Source organism: Tachysurus vachellii, chromosome 13 (genome assembly GCF_030014155.1).
Source record: "Tachysurus vachellii isolate PV-2020 chromosome 13, HZAU_Pvac_v1, whole genome shotgun sequence".
In the NCBI taxonomy this organism is placed as follows: domain Eukaryota; kingdom Metazoa; phylum Chordata; class Actinopteri; order Siluriformes; family Bagridae; genus Tachysurus; species Tachysurus vachellii.
The window spans coordinates 17,398,658-17,420,462 of NC_083472.1; the positions used below are offsets into that span (position 1 = coordinate 17,398,658).

Genomic DNA, 21,805 nt, shown 5'->3' on the forward strand with positions numbered 1-21,805 from the left:
CCAATCATGTGGCAGCAGTGGAAGTTGTAAAATCATGATACTGGTCAAGAGTTGCAGTTAATATTCACATCAAATATATGATTGACTTTAACCTTGGCTTTTTGGGGCCAGACAGACTAAACATTTGAAAAACTAAAGAATTTGCAAATATGTCAACATTAACTAAAGCTGTTAACCTGCTTATGCATTGCACTCCATTATGCTCCAACCTGATTGGGTGATTGGATAATTGCATGAATAAGCATGTGTACAGGTTTCCCTAATTGGCCTGGTGGGTGTAAAAGGATAATTCAAGGTCAAGGTTTAATTTTTGTACTCTCCCCAACATGATATTAGTGAATATATTTGTATATATGTAGCAACAGGTCCTGGTTCTTGGCTTAGTTGGCCAATACACAAGATATTTGAACATTAATCATTTATGAGTGAAACATTCATAGTTCAAATTCCAGACCAAGCCCTATTGGCCTATTTATACCAACACCTAGTGCACAAATATTTCCATTCAGATGTTCAAAATGCAAGCAGGAACTAGTTCTGCATATGGGTATATGAAAATAATTTATGGATGATAATGAGCACGTAATTGCAAGATACCATCATTATTTCTGTACCACTGTTAGACATGTGATATGCAAAGTAAGGAAAATTGAATTCACATACAGTACATTTCAAATTTGTGGACCTTAAATGCCTTACATACTTCAGATGCAACTGGTCTTTGTTTGCTGTGGAATAATGTTAATGTTGTTTTGCTAATGTTGCTAATAAGCAGTAGAAGTTTGTGATAACCAATTATTTTCAACCAATAAAGGCAAAATAAAGTTCTCAGACACCTTGACTGATACTGTCGGCTAATATATATATATATATATATATATATATATATATATATATATATATATATATATATATATATATATATATGTGTGTGTGTGTATGTGTATGTGTGTGTGGGTGTGTGTGTGTGTTTGTTAACTGACTACAAAACTGTTTGCTGTGTAAAACATTCATAATGTGTAAATCCCCAAAACTTTTAAAAAATAACAAGACAGAGGGTGTCATGCATGCACATTCACACCCTGTAGCAATTTGGTGTCACCAATCTGCCTACCTGCACGTTTTTTGAAGGGATAGAAAGAAAACGATATACCTAAACAAAACTCCATATAGACAATGACGCGGGCTCAGAAGAAAACCCAGGACCTTGGGGCTGAAAGACAGCAGTGCCACCCATTGTGCTACCATTTAGCTTAATAATTTTCAAGAAATTTCTTAAAAGTGTATCTCTCTGTCTAACTGAGCAGATTATTGTCTTGATACACAGTAATCACACAATAATGATTATTGTATTGATACTTGAAATAATTTCTTACATACATTCTTATTTATGTAGGAAATTATTTCAAGTATTAGTACAATATGGACAAATTTGGACCTTCATAAATTAGTGGTCATAAGCTTCCATTATGTGTTTCTTTTTGTCCATGTAGTTCCTGAAGTAGAATATGAATACCAAACATTTTAATCATACTGTTGCATTTGAGATTTTTGTACATTTTCATCTTTACTTAACCTTCACACTTATGTGAATTATGTGAATTTCTCCAAAAGTATTCCTTTTAATTTCAGCACTCATTTAAAATAACCTGAAACAGGCATTCCCATGAATTTGAGTAAAAAGAATCACATAGTCATTACCGTGCTCACCCTTAAATGTCAGTATGGTGTCCTTCATTACTCAGAAGGGACAGTGTCCATATCTTCTGATGTGCTTTTCATCATTCCTTGTTTGTCTTTATTTTCAAAGACACATAATGCTGAGGTAAATTGATTTTGGCAAGTCAGTGGAAAGAAGACAGTTCGGTCTTGTTGTTTTGGTTATGTGAGTGGCTATGTACCACTGTCAGCTGCAGGTGCTCTTCACAATCTAGGAAAAATCTGGAATGTTAACTCTCACAGTCTTGAAAGGGTACGACCAAAATTCTTATGAGTAGTAAATTCAACAGCCAGTATTTATATTAAATAAATTTGCACAGAGTTTACATTTGGCACATTGATCTTTAGAATTTGTGTTGTCATTAAATAGTGCATTTCTGTACAGGGACACCGAAAAAGTGAGTTTCCATGGCTTAAAAATGTCCCTCTAAGATAAGTTCCAGTAATACTCCTGTAAAAGCATAGTAAAAGCATAAAAATGAAAATTATAATTCCATGCCATCAGTACAAAAAAATAGGACAAAATGTAAATCTGATATGTCTTTGATACAAAATGGTCCCAATATGTGCTATTGATGTTTTAGGGCCTACAAAGGATGTTGCTTATCCAAGAGAGCAGGATGAGCATTTTGAATTGAAAAAGTCAGGCAGTATGGGGGAGAACGCAAGACGAGGTTATCCTGATTTGCATACAAAACCTAATTGGGGAGCTTACTCTACTGTACACAACAGCATTTTTATCCAAATAGCTACGTTTCAAACAAAGAAGTATAATAACACGTTTAGGGTAGCAAATTTAACTTTTCAAAATGGCTCCCAAGAAGACACATTGCATTTATGAAGGGTTTTTTTTTTGTATCTTCAGACAAAAAGAACCAAAACAACTACAAGGAAAAATTGCAAAAGCATGAAGAAAATGCAGCCATGGTAGGTTAAAATCTCAGTCAAGCCTTGCACAATCACTCAATAGGTAGTTTGTAAGTACATGTAGTTTCTCATGCAAGATATCTATATCTTCTTCAGAGGGCCAAAATAAGGAGGTTGGGTCAAGGATAATTTCCATGCATCTCTGGCTTTGAGTCTGTGCGTGTATGCCAGGGATTAAGGGCTGAGCAGGAAGTGGGGGAAAGTGAGGAACGTGCATCAGCAGCTAGTTACAAAATATTACCTCAGTTTTTCAAATGAGGTCATCAATGCTATGTCCTTATTTGGGTCAGCTCGCTTGCCTTTTAGGTTTTCGATGCGAGGGAATTTTGCGCTGGTTTTGTGGCGGTACATTTTTTTGTGTGCAGGTCCATTTATGCCTGGTACCCCAAGGTTAGACTTATCAAAGATGTTACAGCCCAGAGCCAATTGGGGGAAAAGGGGATGAGAGGCATTGAACTTGGCTTGATTTTTGCCACATTTTCCCCCTCCTTTCTTGCCTTTTGTACCTTCAGCAGACACAGTACCTTTTTTCTTGGGCTCAGATGAGGTACCTGCCAGGATTTTGAGAGTCTTTAACTTTAGACTATTTGCCTCTGAGGGTAAGCAGATGTCTGTTGCAGGGCCCCATATTGGCTCAATAGAGGTCATCATGAAACGCTGCACTTCGGCCATCCCTGATACTATGTTAGAAAGGATGTTGGATGGCTCTTCAAACTCTCGCTGGTCATCTGTGTAACTGTTGGTCTCTGACAAACCAATTCCTGTCCAGTCCTCAGAGCTGCTTTCTGTCAGCTGGTGTGTCATACACTTTGAGTCCCCGAGCTGTCCTTTAGCTTTTTCATCCAATAAGGCTTTAAGCTTTTTGGAGGCTCTTGAATTCTGTCGTGGGGTCTTGACCTTCTCGCTCTTTGCAGCTTTTGGTTTGGATGCTTTGCTTTTTTTAGCACTTTGTCCTGAAGTTTGCTTGTTGCTGCTTTTCCTCTTTGAGCCTTTTTTCCCGCTGATCAGGTCAGCACCTTGCTCATCAAAGTCATTTACTGACTTTTTTTCCAAGCTTATATGGTTGTCATTATTAGAACTGTTGACCTGATACTGGTGGCTATCTACTGCAAATCCACCCATGTGCTCTTGGTGTTCTATCATACTGCAATTCCATTTTACCTCTTGAGCACCCTCCAATGTCAGCTCAGACCCATTCTGTAGAACCTTAGGATTCCCCAATATCTTCAACTCCCGCCATGTGACCTGCGGGGACAAGTTGGGTGTCTCAGGAGGTGAGAGCTCTGACAGTGATGCATGTCTGAATTTATCTGGAGTGAAATTGGAGATATCCAGCAAGTCTGTTGACTCCCTCAGTGGTGTGATTGCATCAATGCTCTGCTGAATCACCAGTTTGGGACTGCAGTGGGCCAGAAAGTTCTCGTTCACATCATTCTCGCCATCTTTCTCACAAGATTTGAGACTTATAGAGCTGTAATTGCTGGAAGTAGCTGACAATGAGCCAACTGAGTCAAAACTTATGAGCCTTCCATTGTCACTGTGCAGTGTCCCTCTTTGAAACTGTAGCTGGCCTTCCACACTGGGAACTTGACATACTTGGAAATCTGATTCAGGTGGTAGTGTTTGCTCAGGCATGTAATTTTTTTCATACAGCATTCTGTTGGTATCCATCCCCAACTGACTGTACCCTGGAACTGCCAGGTTCTCTGAGATTGGCATCGTAGTAGGGAAGTTGTTGGGAGCCTCTGTCAAAACCGCTGCCTCAGGGATATCCGTAGTGAAATGCTGATTTGGATCAAGCTGGGTGTGCCACATTTGGGTGAGACTGGGGCAGTTCTGAGGAGACTGTTGGAGTTCTGATTCAGAAGGTGGGGAGAGTACACAGCTTTGGGCAAGCTGAAGAGAAGCAAACTGCTGCTCTTCCAATGAGATACCCAGAGATTGTTGCCTGGTATTGTTGTTCTGCTGAGAGAAAAAAGAGCCACCAGAGCCACCCAAGGAGTCAGAGGCTTCCAACAATGTCTGCAGATAGCCTCCAGGAATAACAGACATTCCTGTAGCCACATCATCAGATGACGTAGCTTTGTTATATGAGCAGGTGTTAGACATGAAAACTACTTTTTCAGTGGTCTCAGCTGTATGGCTCTGAGGACTGTGTGCAGATGAGTTGATCTCTGTTTGGTTCCCACCTCCTAGAGTGTCCTTATTTTCTGTCACAGCACATGTTTCAGTGTTGTTTGTCTTGCTTTTATTGTTCTCTTCAATTTTTTTCAGTTTCTCACTTCTGAGTCTTGCTTCACTTTTGAATTTCCGGATTCTGACCATTTTATTCCCTATTCTCCTCTCCTCCCTCTCTTGTGATCTGCTCTTTGGGGTAACAGTGGGTATGATGTTGTTTTGGTCCAATGTATTTGAACAAGTGGGGTTTGATATTGTTAATGGCCTTGCTGTGGAAGCTGTCTCTTCTTTAGACCCAGATTCCTGCCTCACATCAGAGTGCTTGTGGGGTGATTGCAGCACAGCTCGAATTCTCTGAAACCTAAGTCTGTTTGCTAGTTTGTGTTTCCTTTTAGGAGGTCTAGAACTAAATGGCTGTTCTTCATGCTCCCTCTGTTTCTTCTGCCAAAAATCCTTCAGAGGAGCCAGTTTTTCATATTTATTAATTGCGTTCTCATTTAAACTTATAGTCGTGACTGTTGGATCAGTTTTGCCGAGCTTTACACACATGCATTTTTCCCCTTTGAACCTGTTGACAATTATGTATTTAATTATCACAGGTGGCTCTTTGCGAGAAGATTTTCTTCTCTTTTTAGGGCACCAGTCATCATCCTCTTCCTGTCTTGGACCAGAAGGCGTCTGTTCACGCTTTTCATTGTTTTTTTCACTTTCAATGGAATCAACATCATAAAGGTAGTCATCACTGTACCTGACTTTTCTTTTTGCTCTTAATCCGTAGTTTAGTGGATTGGAAGAGCAAACATTCTTTTGTGAATATATATTTCTCTCTTTGCTCTCAAGAAAAGTGTCAATGGAGGACCCAGTGCTAGAGCTGTCATCGCTATAGTCTTCTGAGTCTTCAGTTGAGTTGCTAGAATCAATAAAGTAGTTCATTTTTGGACTGTAATCAGATGCCCTCTCTAAGGAGCTTTCACTGTCATTTTCTTTATGTTCATTCTCTAGTGCAAGGTCTTCAGGTTTAGGTAAGAAGTCGTCTGCACTCTTCTTTACCACACTATCAGCACTTTTTGTAGAGTTTACCAGAACACTGGGAAAGAAGTTAAACTGTGTTTCCTCCTGCAGGACATTTGTCTTTTCCCTCATGTTGTCCTGGAAAGACTCATAGCGGATTTTCAATGAGCACATGTCACTGCTCAAGGCAGAATCATCATCGTCGTCAAACATATAGTTATCCACATCCTCCTCTGAGAAAAGATTTACTGAGAGCTCGTTTCTTGAACATAGGTCCAGTAATTCCATTTTGCTCTCACTGATAAAAGACTCAATGTAACCCCAGTCCTGATTTGAAGTGGGGAGCAGACCATCCTCTCCATTGCATTTGTCCAGCAGAAGTCCTTCATACATATTTCTGGATGTCTGGTCTGGGTCATTTTCTGTTTTATCTAAATTCTTTTTCTCACCCAACTGGGATTTGGGCATGGGAAAGCTCAAAAGCTGGTCATCCAGAAGCTGCTCTGAGCAACTGCCTGTTTCACTGAGGCCCATACACTGCATGTTGGCGATGGAGCAAGCATCATACTCGCGGTTCATGTCCGTCATTTTCAGGTTGATAATGGGCTCATTATCCAGTACATCCTTGGTCTCAATGATACAGCCCAGGCAAGGGCGGCTTTGCTGGATTAGGCAGTCCTCTGTCATCCCAGATATGCCCATTGGCTCCATAATGGTAAGGGGTGGTTTATTACTTTCCTCTGACAGGGACCAGGGATTTACATCCTTGGTAACGCAAGCTGTGAGGGATATGGCACAGCTGCTGGATTCATCAGTGGACTGGTCAGGAGCCTCAGTTTGAGTCTGTGGCGAGGGCGGGCTTGTGAGGCAGTACTCTCTTAAGGCCAGTGCTACTCTGTGGCCATCTGAACCACCTCTCTGGGCACTCAATACAGCAACTGAGGAGGATAGGGGAAAGGTGTTATCTGCAGCAGCATACAGCTTTAGATTACCTCTCAGCTCACATGATCCTACACAAGGAAAGAAAAAAACAGAATATCAGCACCACATTATAAAGATATGACAAAGAAACAACAACATTATTTGATCAGTTTTATTTCTCAAAGAAAACATAATCAAAAAAGTCCATCACTGAATCAATATAAGGACATATTTCCATGTACACAATATGGCCAAAAGTATACAGTATGGCCAATATGGACACCTGACAAACATGCCTATATATGGGCCTGCCTCAACTGTTGTCATTTGGAAACACACAATTGTCTAGAGAGTATTTGTTTGCTATAGCACTAAGATTTATCTTAAGTTAAACTAAAGGGCCAAAACATGTTCTAGCATGACAATGAACACAAAGACACCTTTAGAATGAATGTTGGGATAAACAACTTTTGGTCCATCTGAAAACAGATGGTTGCATGAGAGCAAGCAAAACACTCATCCAACAATCAATGACCACACATAGACAAATATGCTTATCAGGGGATCCGTATAAAAACATGCTTAATTCCTTTAAACACACTTTGTATTGGTTTTTTGTGTTGATACTATACAGTTGTGAAGAAGTAACAATTTATAATCCCACTATCCAGTATCAGGTTCCTGTCATGTTTTCTTCCTTATGTTGACTCATGTTGATTTTCCTTGACATTTTCACTTTTGCCCTGTTCATTTTGGAATGCAAATGTAATTTATGTATGTTTATGTAACTGCCTTTTGTGTATTCTTTTGTAGTGTTTTGTATCGTTTTGTCTTGCACTGTTTGCACCAGGTTGCTCGGATGAGCTTGCTAGGACTAACCCTACTTAAATCCTTAGCTCTGTGTTGTTCTATGTGTCTCTGTCTTTGTTTTATGTAGCACCATGGTCCTGGAGAAACATTGTCTCATTTCACTGTGTACTGCGCCAGCTATATATGATTGAAATGACAATAAAAGCTTCTTGACTTTTGACTTGAATTGACTTGTACATCTCTGAGCACTGCTCATAGATAATGGCCTTATTTTCAACAGGATCTACAGCCAAATCCTGAGCTTAGAAAGCTGGCAGATATAAAACATCCACCCTTTTTTTCATGAACAATGTGTTAAAACCATAAAAATATTTTTTCCTCTTTCAAGACCACGAACTGTACTCCATTTTATTCTTTTACACAATGGAATGTATTCCATGTTCATGACAATTCATCTAATGTAACAGTTTTAGTTGTTATGTATTGGACTCGACTTTGCATGTTCGTCCAGAATCCTCAGCTGTTCCAACAGCCGACTGCTCCTCTTTCTGCCAAGCTGTGGAGCAGAGTATCACAGGGAGTTGACAGAAGCTCACTAATTGGTTCTGACACTGGAGGGTGAGAGGGAACTAGCATCACATATTTTTGCTTGCTCTCAAATAGCTGAAACATTTAAGAGTTTACATGTAAAAAAAAAAAAAAAAAACTAAATAGGTTTTTGAAACAGTTGTTATTTTTTTTCTATGAATATCAGTGCATGTTCTACAACTGTGTAATTTTTTTACAGTCTCTAGTCAGACATAAAGCAGCATATGGTGTTACCCTGAATTTTGGCAATAGGTTACAATGTCCTGAGCTTTACATTGCCAACACAGTTTATGCTAGACACACAGTAAGGTGAACAATTTAAACCTTATTTCACTGTTAGGATTTAATTAAATACCCTATCTAATGCCACACATGCACAGAAATAAATATTGCTGGTTTATTAAAATGGTCTGGATCCAGGCTGGTGGTGGCATCCCCAGACATTTGCAATTTGTAGTCAGGCTCCAATCACCAGGCCAGGTTTGGTTTCTGCCAGATAGCTCTGTGAATAAATGACCACATGCCTGCCTGTTTTCAATTGGCAGGATGAAGGTCCTTGCTTATATGCTTGTATTTAGTGAAGCAAGTTTCTCTTTCAATGATTTGAGTTTGGACAAAAATTAAGCATGTCGACACGAAACAACAGGCACTGAAAGCCTTATAACTCGGGTATTCACAAACCTTACCCCATCTTCTTATGTTGAAATATTTACAAATGTGAATACATTCTGAGATGTCAGCAGGATGTCTACAGCTGGTACAAATTAAAATCATGTTGGCAATTTCCCAATAACTTTGCACAACAGACGTGAAGTGAAATCTGCAGTGAACTAACACTGTTTTCTGTTTTGATATTTCCAGTATCTCCCTCGTTCTCTCATCCTGCACTACACAACACCAAAGCACTTAAATTCCAGGCGTGTAGAGGACGTGTGAGTAAGCAACTAGCAGCATTTGTTAAAGCAGCTGCCAGTCTGGTCCTTAATGGCATCTGGCATTTGTGAATGGTGGCGAAAGATCAATTTATCCACACCAGATTTTAGTAAATGAGTGCCGACTTATTGGCGTATGATTCATCGCCGATCCTCTGAAAAAAGTCTTGGATCCAGAGTTCAGTGATGCCGTTTTTCACTTGGTCAGTGTGAGGACTTGCAGTTCCAGTACTTATCTTTGCGACTATGACTGTGGGGTTGGCTCAGCTCTTAGCTCCAAATCCCTCATCTGGAATCAAGTAAGGGGCTGCACATGATAAACTAAAGCCTGACAGGCTTATAGTCCTGGCATAGAGACGCTACCTGCACTGGAGCATATCACTGTATGCCAGGTGTACAAGAGAGCCAGTGAGCTAAGACTAGAGACTAATGTCACAATAAGATAAATCTAGGCAGGAGAAAGTGGAATGTCATGGGAGCTGCACTGCCTCAAAGCATATTTATTTTTTGTTCTTCATTTAACAAAAGAACAATAGCCACAATCATCCTGAAAAGACATAAGACTTTGCCTTTGGGCTCATAGATGGCACAGAGCTAAACGCTAATTGGGTCAGAAGAAAAATTACGTATTAAGTGCCACATATCAGATGTTTCTAATCAGAGTATTTTTTTTTTGTCTTACCAGTTTGGTCCAATGCATTAGTCTGCACTGAATTCAAAGCTGGCACGAGGAGACCGGTCTCCTTTAGGACATCCATCAATGAGATAGGGCGTCACTCCGCTTGTGCATCATCTCCACTGTCCCACCTATATAGAGAAGCAAACAGAACTTGACATATCATTTTCTTAGTGAACATGTCCTTTGGCTACTCTGGCAACTATTTAAATAAGCTATTGTTAGAGAGTAAAAAGAGTTTATTATTTAATTAATTTGTTTAACTCAGTTTTTTACTGTAACATGCCTGAGTCACTCGCAGAATTAACTTAAGTTTTGTAAATATGTATCTACCATCACCAAGGTAACACACTAAAACATGTTCCAATCAATTTCAACTGGATATCATAGCTGTTAACCCTAGGAGCGTTGGCATTTAAATATAGATTTCAATTTATTATAAATAAAGCAGCTGGGAACCTTCACCTCCTAATGTGTCAAATTATCATGAACTGGAGGACTGAAGTCTAGCTACTACATATAAAAAGTCAGGTCAGCTGTAGCAATAGGATGTTTATAAAAAATGGAGATGAAGAGATTGTGCTTATAGAAAAAATGTACGTGAGCAGAGGTTTATGAGCAGAGAAGTCAGCCACAGGGCTGAAATAATACAGTTTGCACTGTGCATTGTGTGTGCTGTCAGTGAAGGCTGCCTAAAGCGGTGGATAGCAAGAGAGGCCCTCTGCAGTTGTGCAGTCATGCACACAATGTATTAAATGTCAGTTGAGGGATGTTGATTGCATGAAATAGCATCCCTCTGGCTTTTTGCATTCAGCTGAAGAATAAACCAACATCCAACAATGTGCCCATGGCACCCAAGCACAGGAAATCCTTCCATAATTGGCTTTGTGTTGAGCTGGCCTGTCACTCAACTTTTTTAATGCCGTGTTTCTTTAACCTTTACTTAACTAGGATAGCCAATTAAGAAAAACTCATTTGAATGAATTAGTTATAAAACCAGTGCCTTGCCCTTCCTGTAGCAACCTTTAAAATGTCCAATTTGCTACTAATTTATTAGACATGAATTTCAGAGCAGTTATAAATGCCAAACCTTTTTTACAATGCTTTGCAATGATCTTCAGAGTCTACAGTTATACAGTTTGATAATAAACCTTAACGTTAATTAACATTAATAACATTAAATAGATGCTTTTCTATGCGTCAAGATTTGAATACAGGAAAAGTCAATTGTGGGACGTCATTTCAGTCTCCAGGTAGAACAATAGATGAGACACAGTGTGGGCACAAGTGGGCAATTCCTTTGCACATAGAGTCGCAGTGGGTCAGTGAGTAATTACCATGTTGTGTGTGGTAAGCCTCGTCTTTGGGCAGAAATTCAATTATGCTGTTTTTTACATTTGTATTGCTTCTAGGGAGGAAGTATACACTAAGGATAATCACTAAAAGAGACAGCACAGAAACAAAGCTGAGTTCTTGACTTCACAACAAGAGCGAGTACTGTGCTGCTGATGACAACAGGAATCACAGAGATGGGGCTTTTTGGGGTTTTTTTGGCACATCAAGATATATTTTTGTGCCAAGTATAAAAAATGAGTGCAGGACCACCATACAGATTTTTTTGTTTTGGTTATTTTTTTGCTTTTTTTTGACTGTTCTGAGACATTATATTTGCATTAATACGAAGATCTGAGACCATATGTGACAGTAGGCTAGTGTGTGCTAATAAGCAGACAGAACATATGAATTTCAAAAATATACATACAAACCCAAAGCAGGCCACAAAAATACTTTCTCTGAGATTGCTATTGAAAATGTCAGAAGAAGTATTACAATATAAATAATGCGATAAAACATCTTATGGTGTTTAGCTTAGAGCATGAGGATGGCTGCAGGAGGACTGAGGACTGCACAGAGCAGTATCAGCGAACATGGTCTTCACAATTGAGTGCAAGGTGCCATGAATTGCATGCACAACAAGTATTTTTGAGCATGGAGCGCTGAAATGAGAGTGCAGGGAAACTGTCAGGTGTGAGAGCACTTCAGTTAAGTGAGCACTGAGACATGCATGCTTCCTTTACTCAGGAGTCAAGGTGCATATTACAGTACAGCACTCATTTTTAATGACAATGTTCTCTGACACTGCGCTATGTGCTCAGGCTGCTTTCCCCCACACATCAAGATACATATTAAACGCCATATTGTCTGAAATATACACTAAATACATTTACATACTTAGCTGATGCAGTGCACACTGTCCACAAATTCTTATTTTTAATACTCAACATCCTCAGACTGACATGTAATGACTAAATGACAAATACTGTTTGTAGACGTTTGACCAGCATCATCCAGAAATGTTCAATGGCATATAAAATAACCCTGATATTTAACAGAACAAGAAGCATGAACAGGGTGAATTAAAGGGATGATGGCTGATCGTGTGATATTGCAGGAAAGCGTGCCTTAAACGCAAAGCTAACAGGCCTGGACAGCAGTGTGATTCATTCAAGTGGGCCCTGAACTCATTATCCACAAAGCCTGCCATTTAGACAACCAGGCGCATGAAACCCGCTCAGCCCTTCACTTCCACATCCGTAATTACCATCCCGGCTTCTTGTTCATTCATAGCTTCCCTCGTGTGACGAATAGTGTTTGAGTGTCCCTGTCATGATTCATACACACATCTACAATAGCACCAGCAGAGATGCAGAATGAGAAAAAGGACAGGAGGAAAAGATTATCAAGAAAGGCTATAGGAAACATACCTCACTGACAGGTTACACTACACATTAAATCTGCATAAAAGATGTAGGAAAAATCTCTACATGCACATGCTTATCATTCCGATTCTTCAAGCCATCATTCTCTGATACAGTGATTATAAGCAGAAAAGCTCTGTATGTGCTTTAGTGAGCAGAAAATCTTTTATACCTGACTTAACACTGCAGTGAGGTTTAATTGCCATAATTAAACAAGTGAACGCTTGTTGTGGGAACTTGTGATAAATCTTACTTCCTCAGTTCTAAAGAATGCAATATATTCAAATATTGGTTGGATTTAATCTTCACAGAAAACCTAGAAATATATGACAAAAACCGTGGGGTCACTTAAAAAAGAGAGACAAATTTCCTCACAAAGACAGTAAAACAAACATGTTTACATGTATATAAAGATGTACTTCCAGAAATTCCAGAGATATTTTTAAGCATTTTTGTTCTTTCCAGTCTTGCCATGCAGTTACTGGTTTATACATTTGTCTACTTGTTCCTGACTTCAATTTTTCCCTTGATTAAATTCCTTTTTTTCTTTAAAAAAAAAAATAAACCCTATAAACATTCCTCAGGTTTACCTAATTAGAGAAGGCCATGGCATGGATGCATCAAATTGTTAATCTTTATAAGCATTACAGTGTCACCTTGATTAGAGTGACCTTCCCTACATTCACTGCTCATACTTCCAACAGCCCCGCTGGCCTCTTTAATTCAAAAGCTGCTATGGGAAGCTTTTCAAAATGGGTTCTGGGAACTGGGCAGGAACCCTAACTCAGGAGACAAACTATAAGTCTTCTAAGGTCAAATTTAGTGAGATGAACATTTTCAACTTTTTCTTCCTTGCCACATCTGGATCTATTCATTGGTCCAAAGCTAAAGAGCAAGCTGGTAAAATGTCATGTCAGTCTACTTCCCTGTCTGCTTCTGTGTCTCAGCTCTGGTCATTTTGGCCAGCTATAATGTCTGATTCATTCACCTACTATTTCAAAGAGCTCCCAAAGAGTCTAACTGGCTGCTGTCCTAAAACTCATGGTCTACTGGCTGCTGGGCCGTCTCCAGGGTCTGATCCTCTCCAGACAAAGAAATCTAGGAAACACACACTGAAGCTCCAAGACTATGTATCAGGGCAAATAAAGCTTGTCTTTTTATTAGAATTTCTATTTCCACTGGTGTCCTGAAACTGCTGTTGTCTCTATTAGTGGCTGGCTGTCCACTTGTCCCCATATAGATATTTTTCAATTCAATTTATTTTTTAACAATTCATATAGTCTCAAAGCAGCGTTACAGAAGTATAGAAACAGAATAATACAAAAATACGCGGCTTTGTTCAGCCTCTTCTGGCTCATTACAGATCACTACTTATGTAGCCAGAAACTCTACAACATGTAATGTCAGAATTTTTTTCAAACAATGCAGAATACCACTACAAATTACTTCTTACATTAGTAACTAATTTTAACTAAACTGAGTATTATGTAGAAGGAACAAAAGCGTGGAGTAATTAGAGGCCTTTTATTTTGTAACATTAGGTAAGTACCTTTAAATAAATAAATAAATAAATCAATAAATCAATCAATCTTTAAAACTGATGAAATGCAGTGTGCCTAATGAGCACTTGTATATTTTTAGGTTTGAAGGAATTAAGGGTCATCAAACTACAGCAAGATGCCACCAAGAAAAATGCAAGCCAAACATGTCATGAGCTCAGCAAATATTATCATTACCTCTTATAGCTGAAATATTAATGAATTTCCATTTCATATTTAATTCATTTTAAACTTATTTAAACAAAAGAAAACTTAAAAAATAACAGCTTAACCCCTTAAGGCAAAGTCTAGACAAAGATATAAAATGATTGATCTTAAATTACACTATCTGGTCATATGAATGTGAACATTTTGCCATCAGACCCATATTTGCTTGTGGAACATCACATGCCAATTTGAATTCATTTGCTGTTATAATAACATGGGAAGTTCTGGGAAGGCTTTCCACTAATTCTGAAGCATGGCTGATTTGTCCATTCAGCCACAACAGCATTACTGAGATCAGGTACTGATCATAGATGCGCAGGCCTTTGGTGTATTCAGAGTCCCAGCTGATCACAATGGTCTTCATTGGGGTTGATGTCAGGGCTCTGTGCATAACACTGAAGCTTCTCTATACTAAATTTATGTTGTCATGGACCTTACTTTGTGAACGGTCATGCTGGAACAGATTTGGGCCTCTTAGTTTGAGTGAAGAAAAACTGTAAGACTGCAGCATACAAAGACATTGTTTATAACTCTGTGTTGCCTTTTTTACCAATAGTATGGGGAAGACCACCATAGGTGTGTGATGGTCAGGTGTTCACATACTTTTTGTCACAAAGTCTATGTTATGAAGGGATGTCAAACATAAAACCCACTGGCTGGGATCATGAAGCTTCTAAATTCAAATTTTTGGACCACACTTTGAAAAAAAGAAAATAAAATTCTGTTGCTCCACTAGAGGGCAAAATAGAGCAATATACATAAATTCATTAGCATACAAAAAATGTACTCTGTAATGAGGACTCATTTTAAAATAACTCATTAATGAACGATATCAGTAACGTATTATTATCACAATTCAAGTGTGGTGAATACTTATGCAAGCCAACGTGTATACAGTCCCCACAAAAAATACCTGAATAGCAAGGCATTTGGGTTTGTGTTAATATAATGAATATGAGATAGTAGATCAGAATTTCTGGTTTCTTATCATTTCATTTCGATTTGTTAAACAACCTAGAGCACTTGTTCACCTTTTGTGTGAACCCTACAATTTTTCCAGTGATCAAAAATATTGGAACATTTAACCATCATTGTTGTTGTTGTCCAGGCATGCCCGGTTAGACTGATTAAAACTTAAACCAAGACTGAACATTCAGGGCTATAGCTATATAGTTCAGTCTTGGTTTAAGTTATGGGTTTCACCTATGAATCTGCATTTGTTGTTGAAAAACCAGCACAAAGACCAGAGAGCTGGCTTTGGGAGAAGCTGAGAAAAGAGGAAAAATCAACCACAACCATTACACAAGAATGTTTTAAGAATGAATTCAGACATCTTTCTGCCTGGCAATTTAGCGAAAATTTCTAATTTCTAACTTTAACTTGCATCAAGGCCATAACCAAAAACACTGCTAATTTGGTCAAATCAATCAAATTGAGCAGCGTTTCTCCTCCTGAAGAGGAGACTGGAGGGAGAAACTCCCCCAAACAAACAACAAATAAAAGTACAAACCTGGAAAAGCATCACTGAAGAATAATGCAACAGTTTGGTGATGTCAGTGTGTTGCTGATTTGACAAATGAATTTCAAGTAAGGGATATGCAACCAAAATTATACTCAACTCAAAAGACTTGAGATGTGTTGTAAAAAGTGTTTATAACTTACATATTTTTAGCAATGATTAGTTTTAATAAATGTGTGGAATAATTCAAACATGATTTAATTCTTAAATAAGAGGGATGAGTTTTGCTGTTATCAATACTATTTACCATTTTTCATAATACATTGTTGTTTGAAATAAATGTATACCATGTTTGAATTTGCAGTATTTTTTTGATTGTATATAACAATAACAACAATCATCATCATCATCATCATCATCATCATCAAAAAAACATTTTTTAGGTTCTTTTAAACCAAGTGATGGAACAATTTTAGTTTCTATTACAGAACCATTCCTTTTGAGTGTCCATGTGGCAATTATATTTTCTGAGGTTTCTCAAAAAAAGAAATAAAGCTGGCTTTTCTAAAGCTTGTTTAAGAGCAGAAGCAGGTAGAAAACTGAACCTCAGCCTTACCTGCAGGTGGTTATGTAAACTCTATTTATAGTTGGGTGTTTATTCATTTTAGAACTCCAACCGCTCAAATTTAATTAAAGCCTTAAGTATAATTATATATTCCATCCTTATCAAATAAACAAATCCTTAGTTCATATAAACAAAACTTTAAAAAGAATGTATTAAAGCTGAAATATCATCTGCTGTGTTTAACAATTGATAACACACAACTTTAAAAAATAAATGCATTATTAAATAACTTGGGCATGTCATTCATCTTTCCAGGACTCTGCATCCAAGTCAGAGGATGTGACTGTTACTCAGTTGAAGAGTTAATGAGCTGAAAATCCACTAATAATAATTCACCAACTGTGTGTCTTATTCACGTTTACAAAGTACACGTTGACACTAAAACCCATTACTTATGGTTTAATAAGTTTTGTCCGTATGCGGTTATGATTATCATTGTTGACTGCCATCTTTTCTGGTAACTATTTGTATTACTCTGCTTACTACTTGCTAAAATTATTGAGGATCCTGATATTGATTTTGATTAATTGGCAGAATTAATCGGATGAATAAGGAAATTGTTTAATAAACAACCTATGGGCTACATTATCAGTTTTGGGGCTAATGTCCTATTAAGCAGACAACATTTTTCTATAATAAAGTGTGTTTATCCTTCAAGATTTCAAATATGCATTTATAAACAAATTAAATGAATGAATAAAAAAAATGCAAAATCGATAAATTATCAAGCTTATTATTATTATGTTCATATCTACTCTATAATAGGCCAGAGACCTGTAACACAAGTACAGTGTGACAAGACACGCATTCATTTGATTCATGTCTGGGACATGAGTACAGCTATCATAGAAAGTAATTACACGTGTCTTCACTGCTAGTAGTTTTAATGAAGAATCCTATATTATAATTTTACCAACTCAAGTACTTTTCAAAAAGCAAACAAACATTGTTTTGGTCATAACAAACACATAAAAACTCAATGAAATCCTGTGTGAACTGTCCAATGTGCCTACTGTGTGGTAGTAAAGTGTAATGAGTATTTGAGTAAGTGTTGATCTACTACCATTTTCACACACAAGAGGATTTTGTGCCAGGATAATTGTGTTGAAGATTGGAAAACTATTTCCAGGTCTTACTATTTCCAAGTTTGCTGTCCAGCCTCTGTGAGCCTTCGCCTGACATATTTTGTTCCTCAGTCACTCACTTTAATCATCAAGATATCTGGCAGAGCTTTGTATGGACTATGAATCACAGCTTCAGGGTTTGAAAATTTGTAAACTAGCTCTTAAATTTAACTTAAATCCACTATGCCACATATTTATTACAAACTATTGGCAAGCTCATGCTATGACAAATGAAGATAGTTTAATTAAAAAGAATAGGTTCAGCGTTTGCGTTGCCGTTTTATTTGTCCTCACACTTTTGAAAAAGAAATCATTCTGGCAGCCGAACTAGACACTGCAGCAGCCCAGCAAGCTAATCGACGTGAGTTCAATTTGATTTGTTGGTGTTAAAGAAATAAATATTCTCTCATAGCATCTGTCTGGTAAATTAAAAATAATGTACATTGTCTACAGGGTGCACAGGCTTTTGGGAAATGCTAATTGCGGACAGAAGGCGAAGGCGCCCACTGACGCAATCTCACCCGACTGGGTGCCTTTTCTTGGAAACACTGTTGCTGTTAGTGACAGTAATGTGTCATTCTACAACTATTTACACTTCTTAAAGATCACGTCCATAACGATGCTGTTATAAGACTAATGCAAAGCCTTAACAATAATGCACAAATGTTCCCCTTGTTTTCCTTGAACCTCCTTCCTGTTTTCCTGTCAGTAATGCAAAGGAAAGGATTTTTCACTGGAGAAAAATATGCAAGAAGTACAAATAGTAAACTCATTGACATTTGCTGTGTTAGTTCTAACTGCACCAGCACAAATACTAACACCGGAAGCGTGTTCATATTTTCTTGATTTGTCTCCCGTAATAATGAATTGAAGGAGAAAGAACTCTGCAGTCAGTGGGTACATTCATATTTAATGTGGGTTAGATATAAAGAGGCAGTGACACCTAATAGAAGTGGTTTGGAGTTGGGAAAAATGAGTTGTGTCATGCAGAAGATAGTACTTGAAACATAATAGGCTGTTATATGCAGGCCATTTAAGCCACAAAGTTGGGTTGTGGCAATAATCATCTTTAATCCTCTATACTCAACATGTCAATCCCATTTTTACAATCAGTAAGGGTTGTCAAGCCACATCGAGCGCCTTCAGGGTTTTTTGTAGTGCTAACAAACTGAGGACTGCAATTTTAAACTATGCAATCACATCATGCATCCTTTGTGAAGGCAACATTAAATTTTACTTTTCTTCAAATATCACACTCTTTCTGATCTAGTCAAATTCTCAGTAGAGTGTCACTTCAGCCATCAGTCAGAGGGGCACGTTAATCCTCTAAAGTCAGGCAGTTGACATCTAATATTCTGTGTGCTGCAGCTCCGGAAAGTTTCTAGGGATGATGTTCACACAAAAACCAACTCAACAATGGATGATATGTGAGTTGTAATATTTTAAAAACAGAGAACTGAATCCATCCATACTCCAGCCTTAGCCTGTGAAATCGTGTTGTGCTGAATATTCGTCTGTATGTTCAAGCCAAGAGGATGGGAAAGGGTTGAGTTTCACCATCTGTTCTTATCTGCCTCTCATTATCCCCACTGTTGACATTCACTTGTTAATTGATGGGTAGCTTGGAGAGGCTCTCCTTGTACTGTGACTGGGATCTCAGGAAAATCCTTGTGTATACGACTTACAACAGTAAATAGTCCTATTGTTTGCTTTTCCAAAAGGTCAAGGAAGAGAAGTCGAATAGCCGTACCCTTTCAGAAGTACATACAGTCAGGTCCATAAATATGTAGACAGGGTTAGGCATTTTTTATAATTTATCCTCTATACACCACCATAATGGACTTCACAGATAGGAAAGAAGTGTAAATCAAGGGGTTTAATTCAAGAAGTTTAAAAAAACAAAAAAAATTGTTATCCTTATTTATTTTACATTATTTACATACTCTCTCCATTTTCTCAGGCTCTAAATTAATTGTACAATTGACTGATAAGCAGTTTCATGGCCAAGTGTGGCCTGGTTCCTCCTTATGTTTCAGTAAGAATCTAAAAGGTCTAGAGTTGTACTGAATCTGAATTTGGTAGATGTTCATGAAAACTCGAAAGACAACTTTCCTTGGTGGAGGAAAACACCTTCACAGCATCTAGTCATGTCAAGAATAGTCTCAAGAAGGTAGGTATCCTTGTCAAAGGACACCTTAATGAACGTAAATACAAGAAATGCAATATTCTCAATATGCAAACTACTGATAACACTCAAGAACAGAAAGGTCAGATTTGCTAGAAAACGTCTAAAAATGCCAAGTTGGCAAGTTCTGGAACAAGATTTTTTAGACCGATGAAACCAGAAAAAAAGAGCATGGGGAAGGAATGGACGGTCTCATGATTCAAAGCAAACCACATCATCTGTCAAACATGGTGGAGGCAGTGTTATGGCACGGTCATGTATGGCTGTGAGTGCTGAAAGAACTAGCAGGATGAAGTGTACAGAGATATAGTTTCTGCTCAATTTCAGTCAAATGCTGCAAAACCGATAGCACACTGATTCACGGTACAGATGGATAATGACCCAAAACATACTGTGAAAGCAACCCAAGAGCTCCTTAAAGCAAAGAAATAGAATATTCTTAAATGGCCGAGTCAGTCACCTGACCTCAACCTAACTGAGCTTGCTTTCACTTACAGCAGACTAAACTGAAGGCAGAAATAGTCACAAACCAGCAGCAACTAAATGCGACTGCAGTAAGGACCTGGCAAAGCAAAAAGAAGGAAACTTCGGTTATAGATTACAAATGATTTGCTTCAGAGAATTAAAATGAATCTGTATATATGCAAATATATTAGTTTGTCCAATTATGAGGCTGTGATTACTAAATTGTTAATGTAATATATTTTGGTAAACACCTTGAATTATAGCTGAAACTCTACACTTCAATCACATCTTAATTGCTTCATTTAAAATCCACCGTGGTGGTAAACAGAGGCAAAACACCCAAATTGTGGATACTTATCTGACTATATGTGACCTTATCACAACGGTGCGTCCTGTATTCTCAGGTTTGAACAGTTTAGTTGTTTCTGCCTTGTTCCTAATGTTTGAATACTCCTGGATAAGTGAATATAGAACAGTACATAAATGCATTGTCAGAGAGGAAAACAATACAGGCTATGTACATGCCGAGAGCCTAATACTCCCTACTAATTCTTTCCCTGACGCGTTTCTCTGTTTCCAACAAAGCCTTCACCTTTGACAGATGACAATACTGATAAAACGATGTTGTGAGGGTGGGTTTTGACAAGCCATGCAACGCAAGAAGAAAGGAGGCAGAGAAGCAGTGGCAGGTGCTAACAATAGCTTTCAAAATCGAGCCGTTTTTTCTTTATGCAGAGGCAACAGCGTGACAAATAACCACCCTCCAAGCACGTGAGCTGGTCAAAACAGAACAGCCATCCCTACAGAGAAGATCACACTACCTTATTTGCTTCTAAATTTACTGAATCTCGAGGAGCGTTGCCATAACATTTCTATCTTTTATTATAGGATTGCAGTACAAGCTCATGCTCAGCTCACTCTACGGCGAGAAGATTTTCTCTGGAGTTAAGTGGGTAAAGGGCTTGTCATGATGGCACCAGGTGATTCTGGGCCACTGGCCATCTTCCTTCCTGTCTCGCCAGGTGACCAGATCCAGGGAGGTGTTAAAAGTTGATTAGGTGTCTAAAGGTCACCTACCCACGATCATGTCAGCATCCTAGAGTCCCACAGTCTCACAGTTTAATGAGCCAAAGCTAGCTGCATTCAGCTAATGTTTCTGCTGCTCACTGGTCACAAAGGTCTGGACAGGTGCGCTGTAGCAGTGGATGCACTGATTGATGAAATAATACAGCCGAAAAAATAACAGTAATTGAGGGAAAAAAACATTTGTTTGTCTTGATCAAATATTGGAAAATGCATGGCCATCCAGGATGGCAATAATCACATCTGTGTGCAGCATGTGCATTAAATGATATCTAATAGGAGGCAAAAAAGGTCATCTATCTGAGATGTAATTATCCCTCTTGCAGACTTGGTTCTCTGCACGCCATTTCTGTTTGCTTTCCTGAATCCAAATCAGGAGCTTGGGGGGTGGGGAGTAGGCTGCGGTAATGCTGCAGTGATCACTGCTAATACAAGGCACATCATGTCCTGGAGGTGTTGCAGGCAACTCAGGCATTCCATCAATGTCTTTTTCTACTCACACGCTATTGGGCCGACACATTATTGCTGAACTCAATCAATATTTTTTATTACCGCCACTTTGTTCTGCCTGTGCACA

The 21,805-nt window shown here is 38.4% G+C and overlaps 1 protein-coding gene across 1 annotated transcript in view; it reads right to left on the minus strand.

Moving 5' to 3' along the window:
- Window positions 1-1,010: 1,010 nt before the first annotated feature.
- nexmifb (neurite extension and migration factor b) overlaps window positions 1,011-21,805 on the minus strand; it is a 52,918-nt gene continuing 32,123 nt past the window's right edge. Inside the window, exons 2-3 of the mRNA XM_060885958.1 lie at window positions 9,769-9,893; window positions 1,011-6,845 (exon numbers count right to left, since the gene is read on the minus strand). Coding sequence (XP_060741941.1) covers window positions 2,884-6,845; window positions 9,769-9,844 — 4,038 coding nt within the window. The 5' untranslated portion in view covers window positions 9,845-9,893 and the 3' untranslated portion in view covers window positions 1,011-2,883. The remainder of the gene's footprint in view (window positions 6,846-9,768; window positions 9,894-21,805) is intronic.